Source organism: Crocuta crocuta, unplaced genomic scaffold (assembly GCF_008692635.1).
Source record: "Crocuta crocuta isolate KB4526 unplaced genomic scaffold, BGI_CrCroc_1.0 scaffold112, whole genome shotgun sequence".
NCBI lineage: Eukaryota > Metazoa > Chordata > Mammalia > Carnivora > Hyaenidae > Crocuta > Crocuta crocuta.
Window position 1 is genome coordinate 5,952,555 of NW_027528818.1, and position 14,468 is coordinate 5,967,022.

General features: G+C 39.7%; 1 protein-coding gene across 2 annotated transcripts in view; it reads right to left on the bottom strand.

The window, feature by feature from the left end:
• The window catches only part of NAA15 (N-alpha-acetyltransferase 15, NatA auxiliary subunit), an 81,924-nt gene extending 70,010 nt beyond the window's left edge, over positions 1-11,914 (bottom strand). For both annotated transcript variants that reach the window (XM_077755962.1, XM_077755961.1), the window contains exon 1: positions 11,854-11,914. In XM_077755962.1, the coding sequence (XP_077612088.1) occupies positions 11,854-11,907 (54 nt within the window). In that variant the 5' untranslated portion in view covers positions 11,908-11,914. The remainder of the gene's footprint in view (positions 1-11,853) is intronic.
• Between the last annotated feature and the right edge of the window lie 2,554 nt (positions 11,915-14,468).

Here is a 14,468-nt window from a genome sequence, read left to right on the forward strand (position 1 = left end):
GACTCAGGTCATGAACTTACAGTTAGTGAGATGGAGCCCCTCATTCCGCTGGGCACTGACAGCACATAGCCTGGGATTCTCTGTCTCCCTCTCTCTGCCCCTCCCCCATTCGTGCCTGCAACTCGTTCTCTCAAATTAAATAAATACAATAAAACCTTGGATTGAGAGTAACTTGTTCGGTGAGTATTCTGCAAGACAGCAAACATATCTAATAAATTTTAACTGGATAAATGAGTAACATCTTGCAATACTAGTACATGACACCAAACATCATATGATCACAACTGAACCAATGGCTTTCTTTCTCTCTCCCTCCTCCCTCCCTCCCTCTCCCTCTCCCTCACACTCGCGCACAGGATTGTGGGTGATCGTCTCCCATGCTTGGATGCTTGGTCTCAGGCCACAGTGTTTCGCAGAAATCAATGATTTTGTTTGAAAGTGCCCACAACTGGCATTGGTGTAGTTTTTGTCACGTCAAAGCACCTATGGACAGTCCTTTGCTCTTCCATACAAGAGTAAGCTTGGGAATGCTTTGCTTCATTCTAGGTCAGCCTGCCTGCCGACAGAGACCCTTTCCTCTGCTGCCTTATTGCCAGTTACAGTAAACACATTATAACAGGGGTGCCTGGGTGGCTTAGTCGGTTAAGCGTCCGACTTTCGCTCAGGTCATGATCTCGCGGTTCGGGGGTTCGAGCCCCGCGTCGGGCTCTGTGCTGACTGCCAGCTCGGAGCCTGGAGCCTGTTTCAGTCTGTGACTCCCTCTCTCTCTGACCCTCCCCTGCTCACGCTCTCTCTTTCCTAGAAATAAAAATATTAAAAAAACAAAAAAATAAAAAAATAAACACATTATAACAGTATATGACAGAGTTTATTAATGCTGTATTGTCATCAACATGTGTGGGCATATACAATGGCCCCCATACAGAAAAAGATTTCATTGAGCCAATAGATAGCAGTGATTCCATTAGTGATAGCAGCAAAATAGTTGTCCTATACGATAACCCTCTTTTCTCTTGTCTCCCTCATACACCAGGCACAAAGGTTTTCAAAGGTAAGTGCAGGTTAATTTGTTTATTTTTCTTTTTCTTTTGTATTTTCTTTATTATTTTATATATTACAGTATCATAACAAATTTTTATGTGAATATTTTTGGGTTGTGGAACAAATCATCAGAGTTTTCATTATTTCTTATGGGGAAATTCACTTTGATATACAAGTGTCTTAGATTACAAGCATGTTTCCTGAATGAATTATGCTTGCAAACCAAGGTCTTACTGTAAACACTTTTTAAAAATAAAATGAACTAACCTGAAACTTTTGATAATCTGAAACAAACCTGCTTAACAAAGAAAATACTGAAACAAATTTCTCTTCTTGGCGGCAACTAGGATGGCAAATGTGACACTAGCTCAGATACTAAATGCAAGAAGTTCTAGCTTAGCAAACAGTCACATGTAAGAGTGAAGGAAGTTACCCAAACCTAAGCTATGTGATCACTGTAGCACTGTTAGATGATGTACAGTCAGTTCTGCGATAATGCTTGCTGTGAAAATACATGTTTGTTACAAAATGATTAACATATTAGAGTATATTTTGAACATACTACATTTCAGATTTCATAACTGTTTCTGTGGGATTTTGTCTACCAGAAGAATGGTGAACAAAGAAAACTGCACCCAGCTGAAACAAGCCACAGAGGCATGTACAGGACAGACAGACACCTCAAACATGCTGGCTGTTCTGACCCATAGCCATCTATACCTAGTGTTACAACTTTTTCTAGGATTGCAACTTTCCTTCGTTTACTTCAAAATAATTCATAAACTGCAATCCTTTTTACAATTTTTTTTTAAGTTTACTGATTTATTCTGAGAGCCAGTGAGCAGGGGAGGGGCAGAGAGACAAAGTGAGGAAGAAGAAGGAGAGAGAGAGAATCCCAAGCAGGCTCCACATTCACAGTGCTGGCTTTAACTCACAAACATGGACATCATGACCTGAGCTGAAACCAAGAATTGGAAGCTTAACTGACTGAACCACCCAGGTACCCCTGGAATCCTGATACTCACTTACAAAAAACAAACTTCTGGTCTTTTCCAAGATAAAGGGCTGTAATTACACTATATTATTTATGTACCTGTTAACTATTTAACATATAAAAATTGTGCTATCATTTTAATTCATTTCTTACCTTTGCTTTTTTCACTAATGAAAAAATTTTTTTAAGTTTATTATTTATTTTTGAGGGGGGAGGCAGAGAGAGAGGCAGAGCCCAGGATGGAGCTCGATCTCACAAACCATGAGATCAAGACCAGAGCCGAAACCAAAAGTTGGATGCCCAACTAACTGAGCCACCCAGGCACCCCTTCACTAAAGAAATTTGAGTGTTGTGCTTAACCCCATTTTTTTCCATAAGCCTTGTGTTTTTTACTGCATGATTTTGCACAGTGCAGCGACTTTTAGGAACCCATTTGTCCTGATACAGCAAATAACTGTATTAAAGCAATCAGAAATCTACTTTTAATACGTAATCATAAGTATTGTCTATACTTACTACAATTTTCTCAGAGAGCTGTAACGTTTAGATCAACTAATGTGTAAGAAAAGCCTAGCATAAAATGTGGTTCAAAACAGATATTCAATAGGGGTGCCTAGGCGGCTCAGTTGGCTGAGTGTCCAACTCTTGATTTCAGCTCAAGTCATGGTCCCAGGGTTATTGGATCCAGCCCTACATTTGGTTCCATGCTGGGCACAGGGCCTGCTTGGGATTCTCTCTCTCTCCCTCTGCCTCTCTCTCCTGCTCATGCCTGTGCTTGCTCTTGTGCACACTCTGTAAAATTAAAAAAAATTCAATAATGCTAGTTTACTTCATTTCCTTTCTTCTTAACAATTCTGACTCAGTTCCAAAGCACTGATAATCAAAGATGACCTTGTAAATCTACAATGAGATCCCTCTGAAAAATAAAAAGTACCATATTAAATGGAAGCCATTATAGGGAAAAAAAATTTTTTTTACTGGAACAACAAACCTTAAAAACTTTTCTCGTGGGCGCCTGGGTGGCTCAGTGGGTTAAGCCTTCCAACTTCGGCTCAGGTCATGATCTCGGTTCATGGGTTTGAGCCCCACATCGGGCTCTGTGCTGACAGCTCAGAGCCTGGAGCCTGTTTCGGATCTGTGTCTCCCTCTCTCTCTGACCCTCCCCTGTTCACGCTGTCTCTCTCAGAAATAAATAAAACATTTTTTAAAAGTTAAAAAAAAAAAAAAGAAGAGAAAACTTTTCTCTAGGTCTACACTTTCAAAGAAAACTTTCATTTCTCCTTCTATACATAATGTCTAGATAAAACAGTTCTTACAGACAACACACAGGCATGTTTAAATAATCTCCTACATGACAAAATCAAATGGAATCTTTTTTTATTTTGAGAGAGAGAACAGGGAGGGGCAGAGAGTGAAGGAGAGAGAGAATCCCAAGCAGGCTCCCACTGACAGCCTGCAGGCAGCCCTTCAGGGCCCCACAAACGGAACCAGAGCCGAAGAGTTGGATGTTCAACCTACTGAGCCATCCAGGTGCCCCTCAAATGCAATCTTTAAGATTAAAAATATCACTGGCTAGGGGACCCTCGCTGACTCATTGGGTAGAGCATGTGAGTCTTGATCTCAGAGTCGTTGAGTTCAAGCCCCAAGTTGGACCTAGAGCTTACTTCAAAAAAAAAAAAAAAATCACTGGCTTAAAATAAGATTATGATATTACAATTTCCTCAGTGGGCTTTGGTAGAAATTTCAAATTATCTCAACTGAAAATGTGTTCCTATTACACTAACCAAGGAAATTTTCAGTGGAATACAGCATATCAGGTAACAAAAACATTAACCTCTCCATCATTTATTTCTATACTTCATTTTTTATTTTCTTTTAAATAGCCCAAAAAGACGACTATTGTTAAATTAAAATATTAAGGGATTATTTTAATTCCAAATTAAGTAGTAGACAATATAATTCCTATCTTACCTAAGATGGAAAAATCATATGCAACAAGTTAAACTAGTTTTTTGAAAGTTACAAGTTTGTAAGGCATGCACAGTAAAACAGCTTAGAAGTTAGGTGTAAATCTGACATTCCAGAGAAATTCTCAAAAGTCAAGACTACAATCACAGCATAAAATTCCCTCCTCTCTAAACCCTAATATTTATATTCAAAACCTCACTCGTTTAAACCCCTTCAGTTGCTTTCTTACCATCAGCACTGGCAACTAACTTTTTTTTCAGAACTATTTTTCACTACGAATCTTAAGTTTTCCTCTCTTCAATAGGGCTACTACCTATAAATAGACAACAAAGTTGTATTTAGATGTGAATACTGATGGTTGCCTAGGCTCAATGATTACTTATGTGGCTTGCTCTGCCACACCAGCTTCCCACATACCTTTGCAATTACAAAAATTCAACCTGATCTTTACATTTTCTCAAAAACACAAAGCAATTCTAAACTACAAAATTTTTCCTTCTAACATTTTATATCCCTGTTTTATAATATCATATGCACTGGTCCTCGGCCCCAAATCTGTGTTGGAATCAGTTGTAGAGCTTTATGAAACTATAGATAACTGAGCCTTACTATCTGGATACAGCAGGCTCCTCATGACAAATACCCTCATTTAATCCAGATACCATTTTTCCTCCAATACTAAAACAGGCAAAACAGAAACAATAAAATTTCCTCTTATTATGTTTCTGTGACTGGGGAAAGGACATGTAAACAAACTAATAGTATGATTCATTCGTAAATGAATCTTCTAAGGTCTTACCGGGTAATACAGGTTCTGCCTGTTATCCTACCATTACCTCAGGTAACAATGTATTCTACAATGCCAAGGCCCAGTAACTCCCTTTCTCAAAAATCTTTATGTAAGAACACAATACAAAGAGGTTTCTCTTGTCACTGTTTTAACACTCGTTTTGTGCAACAAATACTAATTCAATGTCTATTTTACAATACATTACTCAAACAAATGGGGGTATGGTAATTAACAGAAAAAAGTCCCTATCAACCTAAAGCCTACTTTTAATTATAGAAGACCTACATGACAGGAATGCCTGGGTGGCTCAGTTGGTTAAGTGTCTGACTCTTGATTTCGGCTCAGGCCATGATCTCATAGTTTGTGAGTTCAAGCCCCACGTTGGGCTCTGCACTGACAGGGTGAAGCCTGCTTGGGATTCTCTCTCTCTACCCCTCCCCCACTTTCTCAAAATAAATAAACACAAAAACGATAGAACAAAATACTTGCACCTATGTCATAGGTGAGGAAGTGATATAGAGAGAAGGAAGGAAGACAATAAGACAGTGGTGAGAAGGACTTCTCGTTATGGAAGGCCTCTATACAATATTTAGAGAACATCTGAAAAGAATTCTAAGAAAAGAATTGTGCCATGCAGGTATATGGAGAAGAAAATTCTGAACAAACAGTCCTTTGCATATGAGCCCTTACATAACCTGGCTTTTTATATCCAAAAACACTTTTATGAACAAAGAAGATATATTTGAATCAATGCTCTGTGAGATCTACATTGTCAGAAGCACAAATATTAAAGGAAATAGTGCACACTAAACAGAGATCTTTTCAGCTAAAACAGGTTGGCCAGTAGTTCTCCAGTCCTCCAACCACACAGGGTACCATGTCTGCCTCTGTGGAAACTTGTCTTTTAACCAGTACTTCAAAGTAACAGTCAGCACAGCAATTCTACTATCATCAAATAATTCAGTTATTGTAATCCCCAGTAAAGAGCCAGGACTGCAAGCCTTTGAAATACCCACAGAATCAAACATTCAATTCCCTGTTAAGTAAGCTTTTGTATGTTTTTCTGAACATGTAGACCTGTCTACTACTATTAAAAATTAAACCGTGGTCAATGCTTTTTTTTTTTTCTTCAAGTTTATTTATTTTGAGGGGGGAGGAAAGAGCACAGGTGAGGGGCAGAGATAGAGGGAGAGAATCCTAAGCAGGCTCCACACTGTCAGCAAAGAGCCCAACTCAGAGCTCTCTTCAGGAACTGAGCCACCTGAACGGCTGCCAGAGGTGCCCCAAATCTTTTTTTGTTTCAAACCTGAGTACTCTATTCTCCAAATGATCTGTACAAACAAGTACTTTAGCCCACTTTCTTAAGTTTTTTCCCCCAAAATCACTTTTGGGACACTTCAGGTTTCTAACACAACAGACCATTTAAAAAAATATATGCTTTGTTAACTTAAATAAAAACATATCTTTATCTGTTCATTCATACTATATTCTATTCCAGAAAGGATTTAGGGCAGAAATATAAAGGAAGACAAAGCACTGAATTTGCTACATTATCAAAAGTTTTTTTCTCCTAAGATTTTTAGACCTTTTAAGTTTGTGTATTTTATAAGACTATATTTACATTATAGCAAAAGTGCATTTCCTTTTCTAGCACACTTTCAAGGGGAAATTTATTCCAGTTTAAACATTTTCCTACAGTGGACAAAAGAAAAAGAACTTCTTAGCAGGTAAAACTTTGTTTCCATTTCTTTGGGGTTTTTACATTCTGAACACATTCAGTAGAGGCAAAAGCATATTAAAACCAATTTCAATGTTACAGTCCACATTCAGTTGCAAAACTAGAATCGTTACACAGAAATTTAATTCAACTGGCCTTCCATGTAGGTATGAAAATTTATTTAATTCCTAATCTTAATTTTGTCTGCAACTAAATCCAATCTAAGTATCATTAACTTACAAAAAGAGCACTTTTTCTAAAGGCAATAAATCATATGAAATAATTTTCCTATGAAGTGCGGGTACCTACAATACATCTAGCCACTTATGACAATTACTACAAAACCTTTATTAACAAACTCCCTCTCCTACACACACCCCCAAGCCCCAACAGATAAACAGTAGACAGTTATGGTATAAAAACCCTAAGCTAAGAAATAAAAAAAACACATTCTTGAATCTAACACTAAACTGTTAATCTCAGTCCACTTCCTTAATAAAAATCTACCCACCTTGAGAAGTTTTGAGAATAAAGAAGGATCCACATAATGCACTGTCCGAAATAGTAACCATACACCACCACATATGGCTATTTGAATTTAAACTTAAGTTAATTACATTTAAAATTTCGGTTCCTCAATTGCACTAACCATATTTCAAGTGTACAATAGCCACATGTGGCTAATGGCCATCATATTGGACAGAGCAGATAGAGGACATTTCCATCATCACACAAAGTTCAATTGTGCAGTACAAATGGTAAGTTTCCAGTAAATCACAAATACTATCACCATGCTATACTGACTTCTCTTACCAGTTTTCAAGGAAAGAAAAAATTCTGTTCTCTAGACTTTTATCTAACAACATAAATCACTCAGGCAAAATCCAAAAATAGATTAAGATGTACAATATTTTAAGTACTCCCAATTTAGGTTTTTTGCCTTATACCTCACATTAACATCTGAAGAGAGGAAAGCAGCAGCAACAGTTGCCAACTTGGCAACACTAGATTGCAAGGCATTAGGGTATATCCAACTTGTCCCCTAAAATCTAAAAAGGTGTAGGGGCACCTTCATGGCTCAGTCGGATGAGCGTCAGACTTCAGTTCGGATCGTGATCTCATGGTTTGTGAGTTCGAGACCCACATCAGGCTCACTGCTGTCAGGCTGTCAGCACAGAGCCCACTTCAGATCCTGTCTCCTCTCTGCCCTTCCCTCACTTGCGCTATCCCAAAAATAAATAAATATTTAAAAGAATAATAAAAATAAAAACGTGTGGATTTCATTCCACCTTGGCAACCCCATTTTTCCTACTTTTAACCTAGATCCTAAAAGAGTGGTGTAAAGATCTGGTAATACACCCAAACTATTTAGATAAACAGCATCAGGAGTAGGCAAAGTCATAATTTTTTAATGACTTTCAAGTTTTCCAGATTGCCAATATAGTGTATAATTACAACAACAAAAAATTCACACATAAAAAATACTTCTGGTAGACAAATAACTCTTCTTTAAAGTAACCTCTTACAGGATCACTTTGGGTGGCTCAGTTAGTTGAGCATCTGACTTGGTTTCAGCTCAGGTCATAATCAGAGTGAGATCAAGCCCTGAGAACTGAGTCAGGCTCCACACTGAGCATAGCATGGAGCCTGCTTGGGTTTGGGTCTGTCTCTGTCTCTCTCTCCTCTGTGTGCACTCTCTCTAAATAAATAAATTTTAAAAAATAAACTAAATTCCAACATAATATAGGTCCCAATAACTTCACTCCCTGCCCTTTCTCTAGACAAATTATAGACAAGACACATTTTACAGACACTGACCAACTAATGACAACTCTCTAGCAGAAAACTGTTAATATATGAAAAAAAAAAAGGGCCCAATATGCAACAAAACTGAATTTTAGGTGTCGACTAAATTAGAACAAGCCAGGCAAATCCATTACAGTAACTTTTTGCAAACTGATGTGTAAAAGAAATTTCCTTTGAAAAACTGAGGCAAAAGAATACTTCATTATTTTGAAATTGAGGTTTCAAATTTTTAAAAATAGTAAACTAACTTCACTTCTTACACAAAGTTTCTAAAAGCAAGTATGGCACAACTAACAAAGCAGCAGCTAAAAGACAGAATACTGTGGGAATGACTGAACAGTTACTAACCTAGCAACACTTATTATATAGGCATTAGAGTATGCCCAACTTTTTGGACTGGGGGGTGGTGGGGGCAGAGGGGAGCTTAAAAGCAAGAGCTAACACACCATAAAAACCAAGGAAGCAAAAGCTATTTTCAAAGAGTGAATACTAACTATACTTATGGTTAGTAATGTTTTCTTCATTCCTAATGTAATAAATAAGGACATTATCTCACCTTTTCTTTAGTAATTTTCACATTTCTTCTGCATATACCTTATCACAATAAAGCCTTTAGTACTTTGATTTTAGCAATGAACTTAAAGGTTTTGCCCTATCCCAACCAGAAAAAAAAAAAAAAAATAGTGTAAAATGCTTAATCAGAAACTGGTATTTTATGAATGGTTAAACTATGGTACATCTATAATCACAGAATTCTGGGGCACCTGGGTGGCTGAGTCGGTTAATCATCCTACTACAGACCAGGTCATGATCTCATGGTTCATGGGTTCAAGCCCCGTGTCCGGCTCTCTGTTGACAGCTAGCTCAGAGCCTGGACCATGTTTCGGATTCTGTGTCTCCCTCTCTCTGACCCTCCCCTGCTCACGCTCTCTCAGAAATAAATAAAAACATTAAATTTTTTTTAAAAATCACAGAATTCTACTCAATAAAAAGGAACAATCTAGTATTAATACATCCAACAACTTGGATGAATCTCAATTCATTATGTTGCATTAAAAAAAAAAAGGCCAATCCTAAAAAGTTATAAATACTGTATGATTCTTTTCAGTAAGTGTTATCGAAATGACAAAACTATAGAAATAGAGAACAGAATAGTAGTGGTTGCAGACTTTGGGAGTGAATGGGATGGAAGGAGGAAGAGGGTGTGGTTCTTAAAGGACAACAGAAGGATCCTTGTGCTGATAAACTGTTCTGCATATTGACTGTAGTGGTGGTTATGTAATTACACTTGTGATAACACTGCACGGAACTAAATACAACACACAAATTAGTACAAGTAAACTGGAGAAATCTGAGTAAGACTCGTACAGTGTATCAATGTTATCATATTGAACTACAGTTTTATAAGGCATTAGCACTGGGAAAACTGGGTAAAACTGGTAACAAGGGATCTCTGTATTAGTCCTTCAACTACATGTGAATATAGTTATCTCAAAATTTAAAATTTTGTTTTTTTAAAAACTGCTACCCTACCAACTAGGATAATCTGAATACAAACTGTACATTCCACAGTATTAGGGAAAGGTTGTTAATAGTACTATGGTTATACAGGGCAATGTCCTTATTTTCAAAAAATTCTTGCTGGAGCATTTATGGATGAAACAGTATGTCTGCAACCTACTTTGAGAAGAGAGAAAAAGCAAATCTGGCAAAATGTTACACATTAAATTTAGGTAAAAGATTTTATGAGTGCTCCTTGTATTCTCTCAACTTTTCTTCTTGAGTTCTTTTTTCAAAAACAAGTTTGAGGAGGAAGACTTAAGACAAATTTTTATAGTAAAACTATGTTACAGTCGAACCTACACACCAGTTCGTCTTTTAAAAGATTTAATAGTAAATTGTTCTGTTAAAACTATGGTATAGTCCCATCTACACTCATTATTTGTAAAACAAAAAAAAAAATGACAGTAAGAATTTTTCAGGGTAAAAGTTATGTGGTATTGGACATGATTTTCTGATAAACTTTATTCAACGTGAATTAACTAAGTCTGTAAGGTATATGGATATTTTTGTAAAATCAAAGTTAGTTTGGGCGCCTGGGTGGCTCAGTAGGTTAAGCATCCAACTTCAGCCCAGGTCATGATCCCACGGTTACTGAGTTCGAGCCCCACCTCCAGCTCTGTGCTGACAGCTCAGAGCTTGGAGCCTGCTTCGGATTCTAAGTCTCCAGCTCTCTCTGCCCCTCCCCCACTCACACTCTGTCTCTCAAAAATACACATCAAAAAAAACAAAATAAGAATTTAAAGTTAGTTCAACATGGATTACTCCTTCCTATTTCTAGAAAACTGGATCTCTGGAGTTCTACTTTTCAAACAAGGGATGTAAATCGAAATTTCGAGGAAAAAAGCTAACACTTTCATGCACAGTTTTAAGTTCTGCAAACAGTTAATCCTTTCATAAACAAATGTCTGCATGAAGGGGCAACCCACACACTATATGCCAAACAAAAAATGTGCCACAATGTATTAATTATAGCGCCAATGCTACAAAATATATTTTACAACGTAAACAGTCCTTCCAAACATAACTGCATTTTAAGGTATCAAAAAAAAAAAGGAAACTGCACACATTTGAAATATAAGAAGGGAGTTCGAGCTACCGTCAAAAAGATCCATCTCATAAGCTCTTATGTTGTCTTTGCTAAATTTTGCATCAGTGTTAATACATTTCAGTCTCTAAGAAAATCTGCGTCTAGAACATCTGAACTAAAACTGCATAAACTTTTCACTTCCAACTGGACGGTCGCCTCGCACTGGGCCCCATCTCCGGAGTAGGGTATGGGGTGGGGTTGTTTCCCTCTCGCAAACTAAGATACAAATGCCCCTTCCCAGCTCCATCCAGAAAGACGGGAAAAAGAAAATCTGCAAACTCAAGTATGAAACTGACTACAAGAAGGGAGTCGTTTAAGAAAGCTTCCTTTCCTCTGCTAAACTCCTTCCTTCCCTCCTTCCAGGTCATTCAGTGACCCCGGGCGGGGACAGGTGAATATCTAGAGAGGAAGAGGGAGGGACGGACGATGGAGAGAGAGCCGCGCTTGGGCAATGAATGAGCTGTGCCGCATCCGCACCACCTGTTCCTTCCAAGGGAGCCACCCTGATCTGCCGGCGGCATTCACGCACCCCACCCCCCAGGCCGCGACTCCCGCCTGTGTTGCCCGCTTCTCCGCTAAAGGCCGAGCCTGTCCTCCCTTCACTTGGGGCGGGTGAAAACCCGCAGTCTGGAAGCTAGGAGAACGGGGCCTAGTCCGGAACCACGGCCTCCGAAGCGTGGAAACAGGAGGAAGCCCATGGCCAGGGGCGCGCGGGGTGAAGTGGGAACCACAGGGAACAGACGAGGGGGTACATTTGGCTTGACTGGAAGTACGAAGGCGGGGTTCCTGGCGGTGGTGGCTCGGTGCCCGCCGGACCGAGGTTAGGGGTGACAGGCCCGTGTACCGGCTAAATCCTCCCCACTGCTTGCCCAGAGTCACACACTTACCAAGATCCGCTTGAAGAGCGCGTTCTCCTTGGGCGGGAGGCTCACGGCCGGCATCGTTCCGGCTCCTNGCCGCCGTGCCCTGGCTGCTTCAGCCTTAATTGCACCGATCCACCGCCGCCACCAGGCCTCAAGTGTCACCGCGTCGCCCAACCCGACACCTCCTTCCCTTCGTTGTCTTTTTTCTTTTCTCACTTAACGCCGCCACCGCCTCCCCCCCCCCACGGGTCTCCGTCGGCGGTTCACGTGGTAACTGAACAGACCGACAGAGGCAGCCAAAATGGCGGACGCGGAGGGCTTTCCCACCCGGGTCACAGCTCCTAGCACGCAGGCGCGATGACCTCCTTTCCCCACCTCCTCTGTCCTAGAGCTTGCTGGGAAATCTGGAGGCCGGCCGGTGGGCGGAGACCGCAAGGGTCGCGGCTGGTCCCGCCCATGCCTTCTCTCAGAATGTGTTGGAGGTGCGGAGGGCATGGCGGCTAAGTGCGTTTCCGGCCGCCTCCAACTCAGAAATAGCCTTTTTGTTCTTTCCTGCTAGAGTGGCCTTTCATTCACTGGGTAGACTTTCCCAGCTTGTATGATCACATTTTGAGCCTGAAGTGCTAAAATGCAAGTGTTAAAGAAGTTCTGCGTTTGACCGTGAAGTTCCTAATTAAGAAGCAGAGGCGGAAAGGAAAGAAGGCTTCACCCCAGGGGGACTTACAGATACGGAAAGGAGAGGCTTAATGGTGTCTGAAAACCGTAAAAGAGCTTTACCAATTAAATGGGCATGGCTGGAGTATCGGTGATTTAGCTTATTATTTAAGGTGAGCCTGGAAAATAGCCATATCCAAAGCGTCATATTTGTACTGCCAAAGAAGCATCTGAAAGTTAAAGTGTTTTATTTAGTTTTTGAATCCATACAACATAAGGTTAATGGCTGTTTGAGTCACCTTGGGGTATGGAGAGTTCAGGGACATTGACTCCACTGGAGATGGCTTAAAGCTAGTGCTTAATACTGTTTTGAACTCCCCATCACCAGAAATCTTCAAATCTTGAAAACCGGAATATCAGGCAAGGACCCTAGTAGGCAAGATCAGGCTGGATACTGAATGTGACCTGTTCCACTGAGAAGGAGAGGCAGCAGGAGGATTATTAGTTCGTTCATCTTACCTAAAGTATTTCCATATCGCTGTTGCCAAAGTGTCTTTTCACACAAAAAAAATTAACCATAAATAAATAACCTCCCAGTTTTAATACTACGAAAGGGACATGTAGAGTGAAAATTTTCCCTCTTCATATACTTAAGTTCTCTACGGACACTTGTAGGTCTTCATCATTAAGTATTTAAAATTTATAGAACTACAACCTTTAAGAAGTCTATATATTTGTCATTCAGATTTGACAAATGTTAACATTTTGTAAATGCTTCTGCTTGTTTTTTAAATAAAAATTTGCAGGTACATCAGGAACTGCATCCCTATCCAGATCCTGAATTTCATGTATAATATTATCATGCGTAGAGTCGCCTGGGTAGCTCAGTCGGTTATCCATTTGACTCTTGGTTTCAGTTCAAGTCATGATCTCAAGATTCCCGAGTTCGAGCCCCAACCCCATATCAGGCTTCATGCTGACAGTGTGGAGCCTGCTTGGGATTCTTTCTGTTCCCTCTCTGTCCCTCCCCGTCCCTCAAAAATAAAAAATATTCTCATGCATCATAGATCAATAAGCATATATGTAGTGATATTCTATTTTATATTGTTTTCAACTTTGCTCTTCTTTAACCCTCCTTGGGAATAAGAAGTGTGAGTGGAGTAAGATGTTGCCCAGTAGAAAAATCTGGGACTAGAACATTGTTTTCCTAGCTGCTAACTCAAATCCTCTCACCTTTTCCCTGGGTCATAAATAAGGTTTTAGCATTCAAGGTCTGGAAATGCCTACATGAATTTCATGTAGCAAGTTCTATCAAAATATAGCTACTAGCTCCTGGCTAGAAATGCTTCATCAGGATTTTTCTCAAGATGGAGTTTCACCTACAGCTGCCTACTCCAAGTGTAGGGTTCCATCAGCTCTAATATGCTGAGAGTAATGTGCTTATATTTCATCACTTTCCCAAAATATACAGTAGTAAAAGGATACAGGGACTAAAAGAACAAAACAGCCTTTTTCCAACAGCTGTACTGAAATCAGTAATTTGCTTACTGGCTCTGTATGCTCTGACTAAACATAACTTCTGTTTCAACTTGTTGGATATTAGCAAAACCTGTGTCAGGACAAGCTTCCAAGGGATGGTGTAGAAAGAATATACAACTGTCAGGTTGCTGAGTGGACAAGAAGTTGAGAACCAACAACTGACTCAGCATATTAGTTGGGTGGTTTGCTTACTTGAGCATGAGTCCCGGAGGCTCAAACTAGGTTACAAACTATAATGTGACTCACAGATTAGCAATCTAGTTAGCCATCAGTTACATGTAAAAAGGAACCTAAAAGCATAGTACAATTATTTTACTCTTCGGTCAATAATTTTTCGTTAACCGCCCCCCCCCCATAACATTGCTAAATAAAATATACAGAGGTGGGGCACCTGGCTGCCTCAGTCAATAGCACATGTGGCTTTTGATCTCAGGGTGGTGATTTCA